The 20,772-nt window shown below is 41.1% G+C and overlaps 1 protein-coding gene across 1 annotated transcript in view; it reads right to left on the bottom strand.

Annotated features, from left to right (window-relative positions):
* Positions 1-1,212: 1,212 nt before the first annotated feature.
* naa15a (N-alpha-acetyltransferase 15, NatA auxiliary subunit a) overlaps positions 1,213-20,772 on the bottom strand; it is a 134,978-nt gene continuing 115,418 nt past the window's right edge. The window contains exons 16-20 of the mRNA XM_084331816.1: positions 19,787-19,895; positions 19,272-19,370; positions 17,887-18,030; positions 7,669-7,766; positions 1,213-2,111 (exon numbers count right to left, since the gene is read on the bottom strand). Of these exons, the coding sequence (XP_084187942.1) occupies positions 1,896-2,111; positions 7,669-7,766; positions 17,887-18,030; positions 19,272-19,370; positions 19,787-19,895 (666 nt within the window). The 3' untranslated portion in view covers positions 1,213-1,895. The remainder of the gene's footprint in view (positions 2,112-7,668; positions 7,767-17,886; positions 18,031-19,271; positions 19,371-19,786; positions 19,896-20,772) is intronic.

Below are 20,772 nucleotides of genomic sequence, written 5' to 3'. Positions count from 1 at the left end.
TGACAGTCTAGTCTCTTGTTACCTTGCTGTCCCTCAGGCTTTAACTAACATTTTACAGAGTAGTATACTGCATGTTTTTGCTTATCAAATCTTTGGATAGCACCATTTCCATAACCTACATTTGTCAGTCTGGTTTCAATTAATACATTTTATAGTTAAATTGTAGTTTTGAATGTCCCAGGTTAAGGATTAATTTGGCCAGCGACACCAGTCACTTAGAACTATTATTTTAATTATAATCCCTTCAAAGATAAATATGGTACATCTACCAGCAGCCAAACATTTATCATGAAGGAAACTATTATGAACAAATGGTACCATTTTCCAGAACTTGTGTGACTGTAGTAGTAATGCTGCAAGACAAGACACCTCGGTACAGGCTAGAAAGGAGATGCAGACACAATTCAGAATACACCTTTATGTTGTGACAGGTGCCATCTTTACTACACATGTTCACAAATGAGTCCACACAAGATTGTGAACCGAATGTGAATGTGTTCCCCTATAGAATGCCCCCAAAAGGAACTATAATCCAAAAACTATTCTTTCAGGAAACAAAGTTTTATTCAATTCAATTCATTTGACTCCTCTGTGTGTTTTGTTAAATAGGAGCAGAAGAACGTCTGTGTGCAGAATCCAGTATGATTGACAAACGCTTTAGTTATCTTTTTTTCCCTCTCAAAATAAACAATAAAAAGCTGTTGACTGCCAACATCGGAAAAGGCCTTCAAACCATTTTGTAATTCTTTTTTAAGATGGCAGCAAGGGAGCAGAAAAATAATAAAAATAAAAAGTGTGATTCTGCAGTCAGTTGTCTTTTTTCATTTTGTTTTCTTTACGGCATTGAAAAAGCAAGTGGTTTTCATGGGACCTCCTCACAATGAGGTTGTTTTCTTTTTTTCTTCCCACAAGGGTCAAAACAAACAGAGGTACAGATAAGATAGAGGAAAAAGAAAGAAAAAAAGAAGGAATACAGTTTTAAGTCTCTGGGGTCATTTGTCAGTCATACAGACGAAAGCAGCAGCAGCACGCGGGGTGGGTGAGCTCTGAGGCGTCTGCAGCGCGTCCGACCCCTCCTCCTCACGGGAGTTCACAGTTTGGACCTGTGTGCAACCATTGTGGCCGAGCGGAGAACTGCAGGATCTCGATTAAAAACTTGCAACACAACACTGCAAGGCCCCTCCCCCACACAACCCCCCCCCCCCCCTGGAAAACATTATTATTATTATTATAATTTGTATTTATTTTTTTAAGTTCCACTTTATCTGTATTTTTGGCACGCGCCAGGAATTTTTTTTTCTTCTTTAACTTACCGGTAATTTTTATTTTATTTCTTTAAACCACAACAATCCTCTCACCACCACCACTAATACAATGGTACATTCGTTTTTTGCAAACATCTTTTTAAATGTATATTACCCTTTAAAAAAACGTGAGAAGCAGATGCACATACACGAGGACATTGGTGTGAAAAACACAGGCGTTTCAGAAACAAAACCTAGACTGTGTTTCCAGAAGCCGTCCTATAGCCAGCCATCCACCTTCCATTCCCACAATCGTCCATTTTCTTTTTGCTAATTTTTCTCTTGTTTCTTTTCTCAGTTAATGAAGTCGGTTTTGTAAAAAAAAAAAAAAAAAAGAAAAGTTAAATGAGTATTCTTTTCTTTCCTCTTATCTCTTTCTTTTTTTCTTTCTCTCTCTTTCTCTCCGCTGTGGTGCTCGTTCTGTCTCTTTGTCCGTCCAGATCAGTGCAATGCAGGGGGCAAATCACAAACAGCCGTAGCTGGGAGGGGAGGGGTTAGGAATTAGGTGTTGTTGGCAGACTTAAGTGTCTGGGCAGCGGTGTGTGTGTACACTCCTCTCCCATTTCCTCCCATCTCCTCCTCGCCACTCCTTCACATGTCGTTGGCCATCTCGTCATGTTCCCCCGCTGAGAGGTCCCCGTTGGCGCTGATGGTGGTGATGGAAGTGTTGTCCTGGTACCCTGGGGGCATGAAGGCCAGGGTGTAGGGGTAGAACTTGTGACAGACGGCGCGGTACGCCTCCGCTACCTTCTGGTGGCCCTCGCCTAGGTGGGCGTCACGCAGCGCCTCCAGGACATCAGTGCAGTTCTGGAAGGACCGTGTCAGAAACACAGTTAAGATTTAACTGCCACAACTAAGCTATGTTCTCAGTGTGGGCCAACTGCTATGGTACGTTCCTCTCATTGTGCAGAAAGTCAACACATAAGTGGCAAGACCTGCATTGTACGGACACAAATTAACGTGTAGACTCCCTGTACGGACGCTCTGATCAACACTTAAAAAGGGATATTTCACTTCTAGACTTGACTGGTGGGGAACTTTGTAGACTGCAGTTAGTATGACATGATGACAAGGGTCGTCTACTCTACTGTTATCTAAGACTGCAGTTGTCACGATGACGAAGGTCGTCTACTGTTATCTAAGACTGCAGTTGTCACGATGACAAGGAGAGTCTACCGTTTTTCTAAGGTCTCTTGCAATTGTTTTCTTAAAGGAATATTTCACTTGAGTAGAACTTTTCAGCAGTCTTACCTCTATGTAAGTGCATCTAAAAGTAAGCTAACAACCACTGTTGTCCCTGTCGACACCACAATTCTTCCCAGGTGTCAGGCTTCTCATTCACTTCCTTTCATTTTGAGGACCAAGTCTAAATATACTTCTAAAGTATAAACGAACTACTGCCGTGCAGATTTCAATAAAACAGACAATTCAATTAAATTCAAAAGTATGCTTTTGTTTTTGTTTTACGTTTATTACCTTTGAAAAATAAATATAAATGTATGTGATATTTATTTTGTACCGGTAACGGACCGCTTAGGCTTGGTCCGGTACGAGATTGATATCATGATCACGCCATAAATAGATGAATACTGAATGTATTAACAGCACATTAATTGTATGTGCAAATGCAAACGTTCTAATTATTCTGTGTGGCGTTTACCCTCCCAGCACCCAAGTCTGCATATTGACCAACTGAGCCCATGTCAGAATACAAGCAGATCACTTTTCGCAGAATTCACACAGCGAGCAAGTGGGCGTGTTGATTAACATAGACTAACCATGTTCCATACATAACGATGATAGTCAAATGAAAGCATATGGGTTGTGGATATCATTTTCACCAGATAGAGTTGTGCTGAAAAAGTCCTCTACCAATCAACATCATCATGATCATCAATGGTAAGATGATGGTAAGAAATAGGGCTAGGGTTAAAAGAAAAAACTGAACTATCCCTTTAAACGACAGTGTTAAATGTTAAAGGTGTTATAGAAAAAAATTAGGGATGCACCGAATATTCGGCCACCAAAAATTATCGGCCGAAAATGGTTAAAAAAGGCACTTTCGGCCGAAAGGGTTTTTAGCACTGAAAAAATATCACTGAATGTCAAAGAACAGGGTAGGGGGCTGGGCGATGGCCAAAAACGTTATCGCGATAAAATGATAAAATTATTTTCATATCACTCGATATCGATAATTATCGTCGATATAATTTCTGTCAAGTTTAATTAACTTCTTATGCCCGGTGCCGACGGACGGGCTATTAATAGACTCACTTGTTTTGCTGCCACCAGGGGCAACCTACCGCCACTGGATCATATGCATTATAAGAATGGAACTAACAGTTAGCCAGAGCAAGCGGTGTATCCCACGACAATGTACTAACTATCACCCTAAAATACTCCGTTCCGCCCCAATACATTGCAACTACGTCCACCGCATACCCCACACTACTCTAACCGTTACCATCAAAATTCACGCCACACACCCACTCCGCACGTAAACTATAAAATAGCGGCGTGCAAGCTAATGATCCTAGCCAGCCTTGTTTCCAATGTACTAACTATCACACTAAAATACTCCGTTCCGCCCCAATACATTGCAACGACGTCCACCACGGCGCAGCATACCCCACACTACTCTAACCGTTACCCTCAGAATTCACGCCACACACCCACTCCGCACGTAAACTATAAAATAGCGACATGCAAGCTAATGATCCTAGCCAGCCTTGTTTACTACCCAGAGGTGCACCGCGGGTCTCCTTCGCTGTCGCCATCTCCTTCACCGATTGGTTGTTAGTGCGTGTGCTTATATCCAAGCTTGGAAAATCGATATATCGAAACTTTGCGACCACGTTTCATGTTTATTTCGAGGAAATAATTTATCGCGATAGTTATCGTTATCGTTTTATCGCCCAGCCCTAGAACAGGGTTACGTTCGTAACCTACCCAACGTGTTGTTGTGATGACGTAATCAAAACGCGGCTTCAGTCATTACATGCGCAACGTGAGCTCTTCAGTCCTGCGTTCTGCAGCCTGTGATAACTCCTCTTGGGACTCGGGAGTCGCACTGTTTCTATGTACCGGTAAACTCCTCGAGCAAAGCGTCGAATAAATGCGTCTTTAACATGCTTTATATCCTCGCCATTACTATATGCCCGTTGCGGTTAAAAACCTTTTTAATTAACGTTAGCTGCTAACTAAGTTAAGCTATACGCTTCCGTTCCTCTTTCACTCGTCTCTCGTAAGCTACGTCATCCCCCGCTAAGATTCATGGGAGATGTAGTAAGTACAACAGTCCTTCCAAGTAGGCTAGAACGCCGTGAATTATGACAGTAGTTCAAGTTTCTTTATTAGTTGTCATACAAAAATACAGAGTACTTTTATATAAAATGCTTACTGTAGCCACTACAGCAGGGGTGGCCAACCAGTCAGAGATTAAGAGCCACAAAAATTACTGTGGTACCACAAAGAGCCACACCATATACAGTACCAGCGTTTCTCAACCTTTTTTTCAGTCACGGCACCCTTCATGTGTTTATAGGTCTCACCCTCTGGCCTCTGTCAGTTGCTAATGTCTTTTTTATTTGGGCCTCACAGGGTTAAAAGTACCCTGAGACCCCCACGGTTGCAAAATTACAAAATCACGTTTAGCCATTTAAAAAGAAAAAGTCTGTAAATGTTTATTTAAAAAGATTTAAGCACATGTATAGTCAATTTGTCCTGTTGTTCAGCCTCACAATGCTATTTGATAGTAAATGTGTTTATATGTCCCACCCTCTGAAGTTGCTAATGTCTTTTTAATTTGGGCCTAACCTCTTATGCCCGAAATATACAGTAAAAGTGTATATTTTCAGCATTACGTTTGTTTACCAATGAATTTTTAACTGTTATGTTGTGAAATATAAGATTATAGAAATCTCAGGGCATTGAGTTGGAAACAGGCGCATATTGACAGGAGGAAGTGGAGCAGCCAAAAGTGAGTGTAGTCTTTTGAAGGAAGAGACTCTGGGCTTTCGAATTTCAAAAAAACTACCCTACCCAGCTCACGCCAGCCCCTGTCAATCATCAAACCTGAACGTTATTGCCATAAAACAGAACGTAGTTAGTTTCTCTACCTTTCTGTGAACGTCTAGCAAAAAACGGTGTTGCAATATGATGAAAAATGGTGGAGAAATGTACATTATAAAAAAGATGGCAGAATTCAGTATTGTATCTACAAAACCTGTTTAATAATCTTCCCTTTATTCATTTGCTTAGATTTTTCAGGCCTGGTACATTTTAGCATGGTGTTATTCACAGTCAAAGATAAAAAATATTTTTTTTAAATAATTGATATTCTCCTTTGGTTCATTACAATTTACTCAAGCCTAGTAACAGACACTATTTCTGACACTGGGAATACATTCCCTGAGATCCATTGATGTCCCTAGATTCAGATACCAAGAACATGCAAATGGACCATTTAAAAAAAAATCTGTAAATGTTTATTCTACGTCCTTATGGAATGAATGAGTGACATACAAAAAAGAAAAACTCAAAAGACTTTTTTTTTTTAAATATATATATTTTTGTATGGATGGAAGAGCCACACATTGACGGGCAAAGAGCCACATGCGGCTCGCGAGCCGCGGGTTGGCCACCCCTGCACTACAGTAACATCATTAACACTTTAAGTGCCGAAAACGTGTTTAGGCGTCTTTCCTAGCCATGCTAAAGTTGCAGAGGACGCCCTAACTCGTCTTTAATATCAATATTTCAAAAATCTGTGATCGAAATCATATTTTTCCTCCGCAGCCCTGAGACACAGTGCTGGCCTCCTCTCAACCCTCTAGCGGTTCAAGAGCGCCATCTGGTGGCCGATCGGCAGAAGCGCCAAACAGGAAGTCATGTGGATGAAGTGCTGATCACCCATATTACTTCCGGCCACTCTCTATAGCTCCCGCGACTCCATCTTGAAACACTCGATAATAGATCGCTCGCCCTAACTCAATAAACAACGTTATTTGGACGTATATACTATTATACAACCTGGAAATGGACCGGGTATTTCGACATCCCATAATGGAAAACTGTCTACCCCACGCTGATCGCCCAACGGCCCGCGGAGACTGGGGTGAGTTTTAGAGTGTAATATTACCGTGTTCGACACTAACTGCTATGATGAACATTTGACCCACATTAGATGAATGGTATAACGTTGCCCACGGAATTATAAACGATCCCCCGCCCATCCGGTCATCATCAGATGATACGTAGAAACTTCTAGAAGTACGTCCAATTGACATTTTTGATCTCGCACAGATTCCTACCAAACTGTATTTCATCATCAATATAATGCATTTGGGGCTATAAATCACGTTCTGGAGAAAGCTGCAGAAAGAGATGAAAACATACTTATACTTTAGATCATATTTTAGTATGAATATGTGAATGAAAAAGTTTAACGTTGCTACACCATGAACAATACATATAGGACCTTGAATGGGCCCTAATAATGGCAATCTAGCAATAGAATTTAAAAAGTTATAGCCCTGCAAAGAAGGGGAACTTCTCCATGTTAAATAGAGCTGGCAACGGATGGTATATCATGAATTTAACCTTAGGCAATCAAAGTGTTAAGTCTGCTATAAGCTATTCTCCCTCTCGTGTGTGCAGATCTTTATGCAGTTTTAAAGCACCTTGGCTTTGTTCTGAATGCACTTTGTTGTAGTTATCCTACAGAGAAAAGAAAATGCACTTGACTTTAATGCACATTTTGTTGTATGCAAAGAGAAAATGTTTAAATTGTACAATCTTTCTTTCAGCAGTCAGTCTGGAATTAATGTATGCATTCAAAAGTGCTGAATAAATGTTTTATGGACCCATATTAGTGATTATTAATATTATTTAAGTTAAGTTTAGCCATAATCATGTCTTTTGTCATAATCAGGTAGCTGGGAAAAAAAAAAATTATATATATATTTCTATTAATCATTTTCGGCCTTTCGGCATTCGGCCAACTGTTTCCTATTTTCGGTATCGGTTTCGGCCAAGAATTTCCCATTCGGTGCATCCCTAATAAAAATATTATGTAGAGATACAATTAACATAAATAGAACATCCACAAAGCTTTTCGAAAGGTGCGGAATAAAAGTATTGCTTTCCCCCCCCAAAAAAAGAATTGATTAATGAATTTATCATTCAAATTTCTTTGAAAAATGTATGTTGTTGTTTACATGGAGTTGCGTGCATGTATACCCTTCCAACTTCCCCACTCGGAATGCACCCGATTGCATAAATTACATTCTGATGCTCTAGTGCGACGTCTAGTGGCTGGATGTTACCTATAGCATCTTTAACAGACTGTTGAGGCTCTGCGTACCTGAATAGTTCTCCCAGCTAGTGACTCATCCAGTGCGGCAGCCAGCTCACATGCCATCTTTTCAGAGGAAGGCTCCAGGTAGACCATCATCTTAGCAGCTGGACACACACGTAGAGGAGAATAGGAAGGGTCGTCAAAGCAGTGTAAACAATATAACAAATCAATATAATTAACTAACTAACTGAAATATACAGTATTCACATAAGGTGCAGTATGCATAATAAGGTAGTATTTGTCCTTTTTAGGTTCCTAGTAGTTGTAGTTGGACGTCTGACAGCAGTCCCTGCCCACTGTTGTGGAGCCTGATGGCCGCTGGTATGAAGGACTGGCCGAGGCGGTTAATTGAGTGTCGGGGGGTATGAGTCTGTGACTGAACGTGCTTCTCATCTTGACTAGCTCGCCGTAGAGGGGATGGGAGGGATTCTCCAGGATAGCAGCCAGCTTCCTTCTCATTCCCCCCTCTGCCATCACCTCTACTCTGACCAGCTCGACTCCCACCACGGAGCTAGCCTTCCTCACCAGCTTGTTCAGTTTGTTGGTGTCCCTCGAGTTGATATAGCATGCTACAGCATAGAAGAGGATGCTGGCCACTACAGACTGGTAGAATGACTGCAGCAGTCTATTGCAAACATTGAAGGACCCGAGTCTCCTCAGGAAGAACAGCCTGTTCTGTCCCTTCCTGTAGAGGGCCTCTGTGTTGTCCGACCAGTCCAGTTTATTGTTCAGGTGTACCCCAAGGAACTTATATGACTCCACCACCTCCACCTCATCCCCTCGGATGGTGATGTACTTGTAATGTTAGTTGATACGGATGATGATGATAGTGCTGCGTGATGAAGAATTCGCATACAGGAATTAAGGACCCCCAACATTATCGAAGACACTCTGACGTCACGATTTCTACGATCAAATGTATGCGTTGAGATAGATTGATTGAAAACAGATTGCAGAATGGGTACAGTACAGTAGCCTACAGCTCAATACATACAATTGTTAAGGGGATGCAGACCAGAGAAAGACTTTCGTCTTGTTTACGTCCGGGTCCCCCATTTTCAATTCATCATAACATATATGACATGTAATACAGATACAGTCTGAGCTCCGTTTTTATTACATATTTGATCACATTCTTGTTTATGTTGTTCATTTCATAACCTTTTCATATAATTTGTTTTGAAAATATTGAGGCCAACATGGCATTTCGAAAGCCTTTCTGGTGATTGTAAGTGCATAAATTAAGGAGTACACCACTTTATTCTTTTAAGTGTTGGTCCGCGAGCGATACCCATCTGGGTGGCCGCGGACCCATCTGGGCCTCTCTCGCCGGACATCTGGGCCTCTCTCGCGTACCAAAAGTTGTAGGCGCGCGCGGATCAAAACATGTCAGCGCGCGCAGACCAACTGGACCTCGGTGTCTGTATTCGACAAAACATGTGAGCGCGCGCAGACCAACTGGACCTCGGTGTCTGTATTCGACAAAACATGTCGGCGCGCGCAGACCAACTGGACCTCGGTGTCTGTATTCGAAAAAACATGTCGGCGCGCGCAGACCAACTGGACCTCGGTGTCTCGTATTCGACGGAGGTCCACCACCAGCTCCTTGGTTTTACTGGTGTTGACTCCTCCTCATCGTCATCGGTGATGTAGCTTACGATGGAGGAGTCGTCAGAGAACTTCTGCAGGTGGCACTCGCTTGAGTTATGGCAGAACACTGACATACACTGACACCAGGCACACATCACACTACACAATGGCTGAACGGCTCAGGAGACAGGGATTGATATCAGCCAATTAAGGGGGGAAGCATGATCAGGTGGCCTTGATGTCAGTGACCTGATTGGGAATTTGGCCAGGAACGTCGGGGAACCCCCTACTCTTTGCGATAGGTGCCCTGGGTTCTTTAACGACCAAATTCAGTCAGGACCCTCTCAACACGAGCTTAAACTACTGTTTGGGCTTGAGAGGAGGGGCAGAGTGACCTGCTGCGAAGGGAGGGTGCACTACATGTATAACACAAGACTAAATTAAATTATTTAGATTATCTTGTTTTCATGATTGTGGGAATAGTTGAAATTCGAAATAATTGAGCAGCCCTAGTACCTTCCAAACAGTCTGTGTGGTATGGAGTATGTATTGGAATATGTATGGAGTATTGAACTGCTGCGGTCAGGCAAGCGATACCGGAGTCTTAAGGCGAGCACAGAAAGACTCAGAAGAAGCTTCTATCCCCAGGCCATCAGGCTGCTAAACGAACAATAAACACTATGCAACAACCATCAAATGCACACAGCACACACACCCACACACTCACTCAAACAAACAACACACTGCAGCACCCACTCTCCACACTTTAGATCACACAAACACACTTTACACTTTATATTTATTGATAAAGGATTTGCACTACAACTCGTACACCTACTGTGAATTGTACCTAAATTGCACCTCGTCCCATTTCTGCCTTGCACTATATAGTATTGTATATTAGTACACTGCACAGTATTGTATATTGTATGGTAACTACGTCTATTCTGCATCAAACATTGTACATATGTCTAAACTGAACACTGTGACCTCATTTTTTACTTCTAATTTTACTATGTTATTTTATTTCATACTTATCTTGTCTTGCACAGTCTCTGGAGCGTAACAGTAAGAAGCATTTTGTATAAAAGTATTCTGTACTTCTGTATGACAAATATTAAAGAAACTTGAAACATATATATATATATATATATATATATATATATATATATATATATATATATATATATATTAGTGCTGTCAGGCGATTACATTTTTTTTATCTAATTAATTACAGGATTTGTAATTAATTAATCTAATTAATCGCATTTTAATCGCATAACCATTTTATGCCTGATATTCTATATTCTATAATCATATTTCAAATTGCATGTGTCCGGATGGCAGAATTCAGTACTGTATCTACAAAACCTTCCGTTTAATCATCTTCCATCTATTAATTTGCTTAGATTTTTCAGGTCTGGTCAATTTGAGCATGGTGTTATTCACAGTCAAAAATAAAAAAATATTTATTGATATTCTCATTTGGTTCATTACAATTTACTCAAAATAAAGTTTTCATTCAATCAATCACTGCGCAGATTGATTGATTGAATGAAAATGTTATTAACAGATTGCAGAATGGGTACAATACAGTACGGCTCAATACACACAATTGTTAACACTTTGAGTGCCAGCGACGTGTTATGTCGTTATTTCACCCCCGACCGTTGAATGCCGACGACGCTAATTGTCGTTTTTTTTTATATTAGCGATCTGAATTCATATTTCATCAACAGAGTCTCCTGTTGGTACAGCAGCCCCTCTAGGAGCTCCGATGGGAAAATACCGCCCCCTATCGTCTATCCCTGTGTAACTGCAGGCCATTCGATTACACTGGTGGATGTGTGTGGGGGGGGCCTACTGGCTCCACTATGCTGGCGAGCCGTCTGATGAAGAGGGAAGTGATCGCGAGATGGAAAGCAGCCTGGAATATATATTTACAGCAGCCAATAATCAATCAATAAACGCAATCGATATTTGGAATGGCGATCAGGAATTGGAATAATCTTTTTGGAGAACATCTGATCTAAGGTAAGGAGTCTATGTTACCAGTTTTAGGATAATCAGAGCTGTTTTCACTAAGATAACAGCGTGTCCCGTATGTGTCCCGTATGTGTCCCGTATGTATGTGTGTGTGTGTGTGTGTGTGTGCTGTTGAGGAAATAAGATAATCGATTTCTCAGCTCGCTTCTATAGCGTGCATAAGTACTAGGGCTGTCCCCGACTAAGGATTTGGATGGTCGACTATGATTGGCCAAAATTTGCCGTTAGTCGACTATTGGTCGACAAAAAATATATATAAATATCAATATCATTCCATTTGGGCTGTGGGGGGTGCTTAATGTCTGAAGGAGTCGACTGAAGGCTTCTTGTCCTCTGCAAAAGCATGCAATTGGTCCACTGATGGATACATCTTGATATTTGTCTAGTCTAGTGTGTTCATTAGATGGGTGAAATCCTCTTTCAGTGCCTCTGTGCCTGTTTTCGTAGGCAGTTAGCCTCTGGTATGCGTGCCATTAGCGTTAGCCACGCTTCTAGGTATCTTTTCTTTTGGAAAGAATGATTAAAAAAAATTAAAATCAAATTTTTAAATGTTTTATATTCGACTAATAAGGGTCAGCCCTAATAAGTACACATATACTATCGATAATCTAGCGTTTATTTGAAAACGATTCATAAATAGGCAGACAAAATACAACATGTCTAGTGTATTCGAGAATATTCCAATAAATGCCGTTTATGACGGAATCTTTCTATTTTCCTGAAATTTTCGAGAAAACGATAGCTTTTCGAAATACTATAAAAAGGATATGAACAGATTAAAAAAACAATCCGTTTCGACAATGTTGACTGCAAACAAGTCATTGATAAGCAACGGGCAGATTAGACACAGCCATAATTTAAAACATAGATTATGCGTTTTTAACGCTATCATTGAAGTGGATTCTGGCATCCAAGGACATTAACACTTTGATTGCCGGAAGACGCTTTTAGGCGTCCTTCCCCGCCATGCTCAAGTTGCCGAAGACGCCGTAACTCGTCTTTGATATCAATATTTCAAAAATCTGTGATCGGATTCATATTTCCCATCCGCTGGCCTGAGACCCACCAAAAAGCCCCACAGAACCCTCTAGCGGCTCAAGAGCGCCATCTGGTGGCCGATCGGCGCAATCGCCAAAGAGGATGTTACATGGACGATGTGCTATTCGCCCATATTACTTCCGGGCACTCGCTATAGGTTCCGGCACTCTAGCTCGTCACAATACATAGCGATCCGTTGCGAATAACTCGATAAACAACATGATTTGGACGTATATACTATTATACAAGTTGGAAATGGACCCGATATTTCTATATCCCATAATAGGAAAATGTCTGTTCCACGCTCATTGCCCAACGGCGCGAGGAAGATACGGTAAGATTCAGCGTTATTTTTGAACGTGTTCGATATAAACTGCTCTGATGATCATATCACCCACACTAGATGAATGATATAACGCTGCCCACGGAATTATAAACGATCCCCCGCCCATCCGGTCATCATCAGATGATACGTAGAAACTTCTAGAAGTACGTCCAATTGAAAATCTCGCACAGATTCCTACCAAACTGTATTTCATCATAAATATAATGCATTTGGGGCTATAAATCACGTTCTGGAGAAAGCTGCAAAAAGAGATGAAAACATACTTATACTTTAGACCATATTTTACTATGAATATGTGAATGAAAAAGTTTAACATCTGCTACACAATGAACAATACATATAGGACCTTGAATGGGCCCTAATAATGGCAATCTGGCAATAGAATTAAAAAAGTTATAGCTCTGCAAAGAAGGGGAACTTATCCATGTTAAATAGAGCTGGCAACGGATGGTATATCATGAATTTAGCCTTAGGCAATCAAAGTGTTAATCAACGTTAATGGCCGGCACTGAAAGTGTTAAGGGGATGCAGACCAGAGAAAGACTTCCGTCTTGTTTACATCAGGGTCCCCCATTTTCAATTCATAATGAATTGTAAGTAAGGGCGCAACTTGCACCGTGCAATCCATTCTTTGTGGATCTAGCCCACAGTATTTCTGACATTGGGAATACATTCCCTGAGATTCATAGATGTCCCTAGAATCAGATACCAAGAACATGCAAATGGACCATATAAAAAAAAAAAAATCTGTAAATGTGTATTCTACATTCTTATGGAATGACGCGATAATTTGCTGTGTAATTAATTAATCTAATTAACACGATAAACTGACAGCCCTAATATATATATATGTGCGTGTGTTAGGGCTGCAACGATTAGTAGACATAATCGACGACGTCGATCAAAAAAATTCGTCGACGCAGAATTTTAGTGTCGATGAGTCATATAAAAAGTAAACAGAGAGCCGGTAACGTTCATTCAAAACTGCGCAAATGCACCACAGGAAGTGCGGGGGCAGTATAATTTCCCTCGTCTGCCATGACTGCATTCTGTGTACTAACGACAAAGAAGAAGAAAGCAGTGATGCACGAGCAAGCACCCTGGAAGAACCGTGATGACAGCTAGTTTTAGCTTACATGTTGGAAAACAGAATGTCTCATGGATAATGCTTGCTAAGCGAACACTTTCAGTTAATATGTTGTTGATGCTGCGTGTCCACCAACTACTATGTAACGTTAGCTAACGTTAAACAGCGCCAAGCTTACAGCCTACTAGAGCTTAGCTAGGCTACCGGTGTTTACAGCTCCGTGAATTAGCACCAAGTGTCGTATTTTTGCAGACTGGAGTATTAGTTAGGTAAGTTGAGATAGCTAGTGCCAACGTCCACTGTCTATATAGCGCCATGGTCTAGACTAGGCTGCTTTTTTTTCTCAGTTGAAAAAAGTTTAACTTTTTGGGCTAAGACTACAGAGACAGGGAATGTTAGTGCTAGCTATCTTATATCTGATGATTTATAAGTTTGCTATAGCAATGCAATCACAGGTTCCTTTATGGACGCTGTCATTTGTAAATGGTGTGTTCCTCTGCAGGAGATCAGAGTAAGACACACACACATACACACACAGCTCCTCTCACTCACACACAGCAAACAAAAGACCTAGAAGTCCGTCTGATCTGATCCTCCTCTCCTCTCCTCTCCCCCTAGTAGAGCCATATGAAATCCGTTTTATTTTTTTCCAAATTCCATTTAATTTTTTTCCAAATTCCGTTTTTTCCGTTTTAATATTTCAGAATTCTGTATTTTGCTTTGTACGCTCATTTTACCATCAGAAATAGTGTCTAATAAGTGGGAATGAATAAATGTCCACAATTTAACAAGATATAACAGTCCATTTAATGTTTTTAAGTGCTGCAACTCAGAAACACAGTTCAATTTTACACAATATTTTTCAAATAATATTGTGACAAAATAAAAATACACATTTCAAGTGTAAAGTTTAAACAAACAATAGATACAGCTAGCTACTACTGACATTATCACAATGTAAGTAGCCTAGCTATATCTATTCTATTGTGATGAAATATAGTAATGCATAATTTAGGCACCTTTAGTTTAGTTTATAAAGGAGTGTGTACTGACAATCATTTGCATTAAACAAATAGATGGGTGCACCAGATTTAGCAAGAAGCTATCATTTCTAGTCCTGTGTACTTTATGTACTGCAACGTTACATAGCTATTTTATCACAATAGTGTCAGTAATTAGCCTCGCCCTCTAGCTGTATCTATTGTGATCACCAGGGATCATCGTTAGAGAGCTGGTGTGTATGGGGCACTGCAGATATACCCTACTCTGTTTTGAAGCACAGTGTTTTTCCGTGTTCATGACATGGCTTTTGGAGAGTGAACTTCGCACGTGTTTTGCGAGTCCAGTCCACGGCATGTTGACAGAATTAGCAAAACACCTTATCGCCGGTCATATACAAGTCATTAGGATACTGCGCTGCTCTGAATTTAGGGCTTAGTGTGGAATTTCTTCCGACGTTAACGTTAACACCGAAGCAGCTAGACGCTTGGATATTTCTCCGTGTTGTGTGTAACACGCTGTAGCGTCCCCGGTCATGTTCGCGTTGCACCAAACGTTCCATATTCTCCAGAACACAGAATTTCAGTCCAGATTAGGGCAAATTCTGCAATATTCCACGTTTACAGTTGATTCCGTTTTTATTGCTCAATTCCGCGATTCTGTCCGCGATTCCGTGAACGTGGATTTCATATGGCTCTACCCTACAGCTGTTGGAGATGGTGGAGCCTAGTGAGTGGATCCACATCACCCTCCTGGACCAGGTTAACAGCCCCATCAGAACCACAGTGCTGGGGCAGAGGCTGCTACTTTTAAAACATTATCTTTACATTTAAACTTGCACTTTAATTTGTATTATTTAATTTGTTTATTATGATTGATTATTGTATTCGTTATTAAAATACATTTGATTAACACTTTCAGCGCCCACCAGGGGGTGCCCCAGAACCCCCTTGAGTGCCCATCATCCACTTCAATGTTAGCGTTAACACTTTGACTGCCGGGAAACGCTGTACAGCGTCATTCCCGGCCATGCTCAAGTTGCCGGAGGACGCTGTACAGCGTCCTTATATCAATATTTCAAAAATCTGCGATCGGATTCATATTTCACCTCCGCTGGCCTGAGATCCACCAGGAGGACCCACTGAGCTCTCTGGCGGTTCAGGAGCGCCATCTGGTGGCCGATCGGCGCAATCACCAAACAGGAAGTGCTATGGAGGTTGTGCTGGTCGGCCATATTACTTCCGGGCACTCTGTTTGGCTCCCGGGACTCGATCTCGACACAATACATAGCGATCGATTGCCAATAACTCGATAAACAACATGATTTGGACATATATACTATTATACAAGCTGGAAATGGACCCGATATTTCTACATACCATAATAGGTAAATGACTGTTCCACGCTCATCGCCCAACGGCGCAAGGAGGATACGGTAAGATTCAGCGTTATTTTTTATCGTATTCCATATAAACTGTTATGATGAACATATCACCCACACTAGATGAATGATATAACGCTGCCCACGGAATTATAAACGATCCCCCGCCCATCCGGTCATCATCAGATCATACGTAGATCATTCTAGAAGTACGTCCAATTGAAATTTTTTATATCGCCCCGATTGCCATCAAACTGTATTTCATCATCAATATAATGCATTTGGGGCTATATATCACGTTCTGGAGAAAGCTGCAGAAAGAGATGAAAACATACTTATACATTAGACCATACTTTACTATGAATATGTGAATGAAAAAGTTTAACGTTGCTACACAATGAACAATACATATAGGACTTTGAATGGGCCCTAATAATGGCAATGTAGCAATAGAATTTAAAAAGTTATAGCCCTGCAAAGAAGGGGAATTTCTCCATAGACAAATAGCGCTGGCAATCCACAGTCATTTTCCGGATTTCTGGCCGGCACCCATAGTGTTAATATCGCCTAATCTATGTTTAAAATTATGGCTATGTGTCTAATCTGCCCGTCGCTTATCAATGACAAATTTTCCAGTCAACATTGTCGAAGCGGATTGTTTTTTTATCGGTTAATTTCCGTTTTATAGCATTTTGAAAAGCCCCCGTTTTCAAGGAAAATAAAAAGATTCCGTGATAAACGCCCTGTACTGGAATATTCTAGAACGTTGTAATTTTTCGGCCTATTTATGAATCGTTTTCAAATAAACGCTAGATTATCGATAGTATGTGTACGTATGCACGCTATATAGGCGAGCTGAAAATCGATTCTCTTAGTTCCTGCTCGCTCGCACAGCCACACACACACACACGGGAAAAGCTTATATCTCCGTGAAAACAGGTCTGATTATCCTAAGACTGGTAAAATAGATTCCTTACCTGAGATCAGATGGTATCCAAAAAGATTATTCCAATTCCTGATCGCCATTCCAAAAATCGATCCTTTTATTGATCCAATGCTACATACTGTAAACACATATTCCACGCTGTTCTGATGCTCCACAATGAATCCGATTGGCTCGGGGTACATGCGTGAGAAGTAAAATGTGGATTCGGAATTTTTTTTTCTCATCCATTTTCATTGAGTCCATTCCAAAAGGGTGCATTACCATCTGGGAGACGATAGGGGGCGCTTTTTTCCACATCTGAGCTCCTGATGTGGCTGGTTTCCCAACGGTGGACTCGGTTGATGAAATATGAATTCACATCGCTAATAAAAAAAAAATCCGATAATTGTCGTGCTGGGCATTCAGGGGGCGGGCTGATAACACGTGTTATGTCGTCCGTGGCATCCAAAGTGTTAAGCAAGTAGCTTTATTAAGATCCAAATTCAAATGTTTAATGAGTCCTTATTTAAATTTGCTATGGGATCATGTTAAGGCAGAGGGAGGGTGACATTCACAGGTGTGCAGACTTGAGCATGTGAGGTAAAACATGCACTGGAGCCCTGAAAATGAGCCGCACCCACAGGAAGCAGAGATGGAGGGTGTGACAGAAATAATCGTTAGATTAATCGACTAATCGAAAAAAAAATCGACAGATTAGTCGACTACCAAAATAATCGTTAGTTGCAGCCCTAGTGTGTGTATAGTTCCTACCAGCCAGTCGGTGTGGTATAGAATATATGTATAGTACCTACCAGCTAGGCGGTGTGGTATGGAATTGGAGTGTTGGCTCAGGTAGGTCTTGTTGAAGCTCAGAGGGTTACTTTCACCAAACAACCTGGAGATCTCCTGTTCCAGCACTGTCCGCACCGCCTCTGCCAGGTCAATACTCTCATTCACTAGAGAGAGAGAGAGAGAGAGAGAGACTAACTATAGGCTAAAAGAGATATGAAGACGACTAGGTAGTCTAGGCCAGTGGTTCCCAAAGTCGGGGTCGCGACCCAAAGGTGGGCCGCGAGCAGCCACGGGTGGGCCGCGAGACGATAAAAAAATAAATAAAATAAATAAATAAATAAAAAAAATCTTTTTTTATTGTTTTTTTGTCAGGCCACTGAACTTAGAAGCAGGCCAGAACAGTGTTTCTAGTTGTATTCTAAAATTCTATTCTATTGTATTCTAAAATGTGACTATATGGTTTTATATTAACTTAATAAATAAACAAAAACGAAAAATCTACTTATTTCAACGAACATTTCAAACTAAATAACAGATTATGCACATAAAACGCTGAAAACAACCGAAGCAACAATAGTATTTTAATGAGGCTATTATTATTATCATTATTATTTTGCAACAAGTTAGCCCTCTCATAAATAGCACATATACCGTACTTTTCGGACTATAAGCCGCGGCTTTTTCCCCCATTTTTCGACCCTGCGGCTTATATAACGGTGCGGCTTATATGTGGACCAAACCCGAAAATATTGCTTTTTTTACTGCATTGAAATGTTATTTATCTGTTCCCTTATTTGCTAAACTTAATACAACTTGTAAATGAGTTAATTCTTGTTATTTGTCCGACAGTATTGTGACAATCCCCTCTGTGCACGAACCCTTACATATGGTAATTAAACATTAAAACACCTGCGGCTTATAGTCCAGTGCGGCTTATATATGTACACATCATTCAATTTAGCTGCTGCGGCTTATAGTCAGGTGCGGCTTATAGTGCGAAAAGTACGGTAAATGAATAACTAACTTAATAGGATTGAAGTGATATTTGGCTTAAAAAATCGGTCGCCTGGCAAAAAAAAAAAAAAAAAAAAGCCAGACGATGTGCATTGGGCCGCGGCTCTCTGACGCCTTATTTTCTGGGCCCTGGCCTGAAAAGTTTGGGAACCCCTGGTCTAGGCTAGTAGGCTCACTGAGTCACCTCCTTTGAAGAAGCGGACTAGAACAACCTTATCACAAACATCAAGGTAGTCTAGGCTAGTAGGCTCACCTCCTTTGAAGAATCGGACTAGAACAAGCCTATCACAAACATCAAGGTAGTCTAGGCTAGTACGCTCACCTCCTTTGAAGAAGCGGACTAGAACAAGCCTATCACAAACATCAAGGTAGTCTAGGCTAGTAGGCTCACCTCCTTTGAAGAAGCGAACTAGACACTGATGGAGCCAGGGGTTGGAGGGTTCTATGGCGACAGCTCTCTTCACAGCCTGCAGCATCAGCAGGTACTTTTCTGGAGCAGGGAGAGAAAGACAACAACAACGTCGGTCAAGTTGTTTCAACTAGAATCACATGTCAAATATGTAGACTGGTATGAAAGAAAAAAAATTCTTGTAATATATATGTTTCCATTTCAAAATTGGTGAACGTAACCATAATTTATGAAGCAGAGATGCGCCAGGTTATGAAGTGATCCAAATCGGTGGTACATGTACTTACCATCATCAATTAGTGTTTACAACATAAGATTGGCAAGCACTGCTTATTTCAAACTAGAACCTATAGATGACAAGTAATTTCTGATGGCAAGAAAAGTCACATAAATTATATATCAGCAGAAACATACATGGAGCGAGTATACATGGGAACCTAGTTGAGATGTGTGTGCGTATGTCATTAGGAGGACCATCAGCAGGTTAGTAGTCTCACCTTTCCTGAAGTAGATCTCGAAGGCCAGGAGGTGGGTCTCCATGTTGTTCCTCACCAGGTTCTTCAGAGGGGTCAGGAACTTCACAGCCTCCTCCAGAGGATTGTCCACCTGACCGGGAGCCACAACAACTCTCTTCAATACATACATCAATCAATTCGTATTCATTAAAAGGGATGGTTTAGGGGCGCTCTAGTAGCACACCATGTAACACGCTGCATCGCGAAACGGCCAACCCGGGTTCGATTCCCGGACCCGCCGTCATTTGCCGAATGTCTTCCCCTGGTCTGTCTCCCATTTCCTCCTCTCCCTCTCTCTCTAACAGACTGCCCGGTAGTACAAGCCAATAAAAATCTACAAAAACATAAAAAAGGGAAGGTTTAGGTCACACATGGGTCCAGGGAGCGAAATTAACTTTTTGACTCACCGGCCAGTGGCGGGTAGATGGGAAGAGTCTACCCGCCAAGCATATTTCTTACCTGCCAAATTTTTTTTGATTAAAAATATATATATATATATTTTATATAATTTTTTTTTAAAATAAAATATATATTATATAATCATACTTGTAGTTGTATTATCTGCGAGACATCGCCACCACGCAATACGTCAAAATGCTTGCTATCTGCAAACAGCTCCACTGTCTGTGTGTATACTTGAGTAGCCTCCAGCTCCAGCAAGGATTCTCCGGCCCTGCAGCTAGACCCTATATTCAGCTAGACCCTACATTCAGCATGCAAGGATTCTCCGGCGATGCAGCTGGACCCTATTTATAACGTTACGGTTCTATTGTCAAATCACATTCAACATGCCCTCAGCTAGAATACGCATTCAATCAATGTTATAAGACATTGATATCAGGAGCTATCTGTAGCTACTGCTAGCCCGGTAGATAACGTTAAGACAATTTAGTTTACTGGGACAGATGGTGAGCTAGCTAAGCTAGCTAACGAGGGAACGGAGGTATTGTGCACTCGAGTCGACTATT

The sequence above is a fragment of the Notolepis coatsorum genome (genome assembly GCF_963971535.1).
Source record: "Notolepis coatsorum genome assembly, chromosome: 16".
NCBI classification, from domain to species: Eukaryota; Metazoa; Chordata; class Actinopteri; order Aulopiformes; family Paralepididae; genus Notolepis; species Notolepis coatsorum.
The sequence above is the reverse complement of the archived record's forward strand: the minus strand, read 5'-3'. Positions and strand labels throughout refer to the sequence as shown.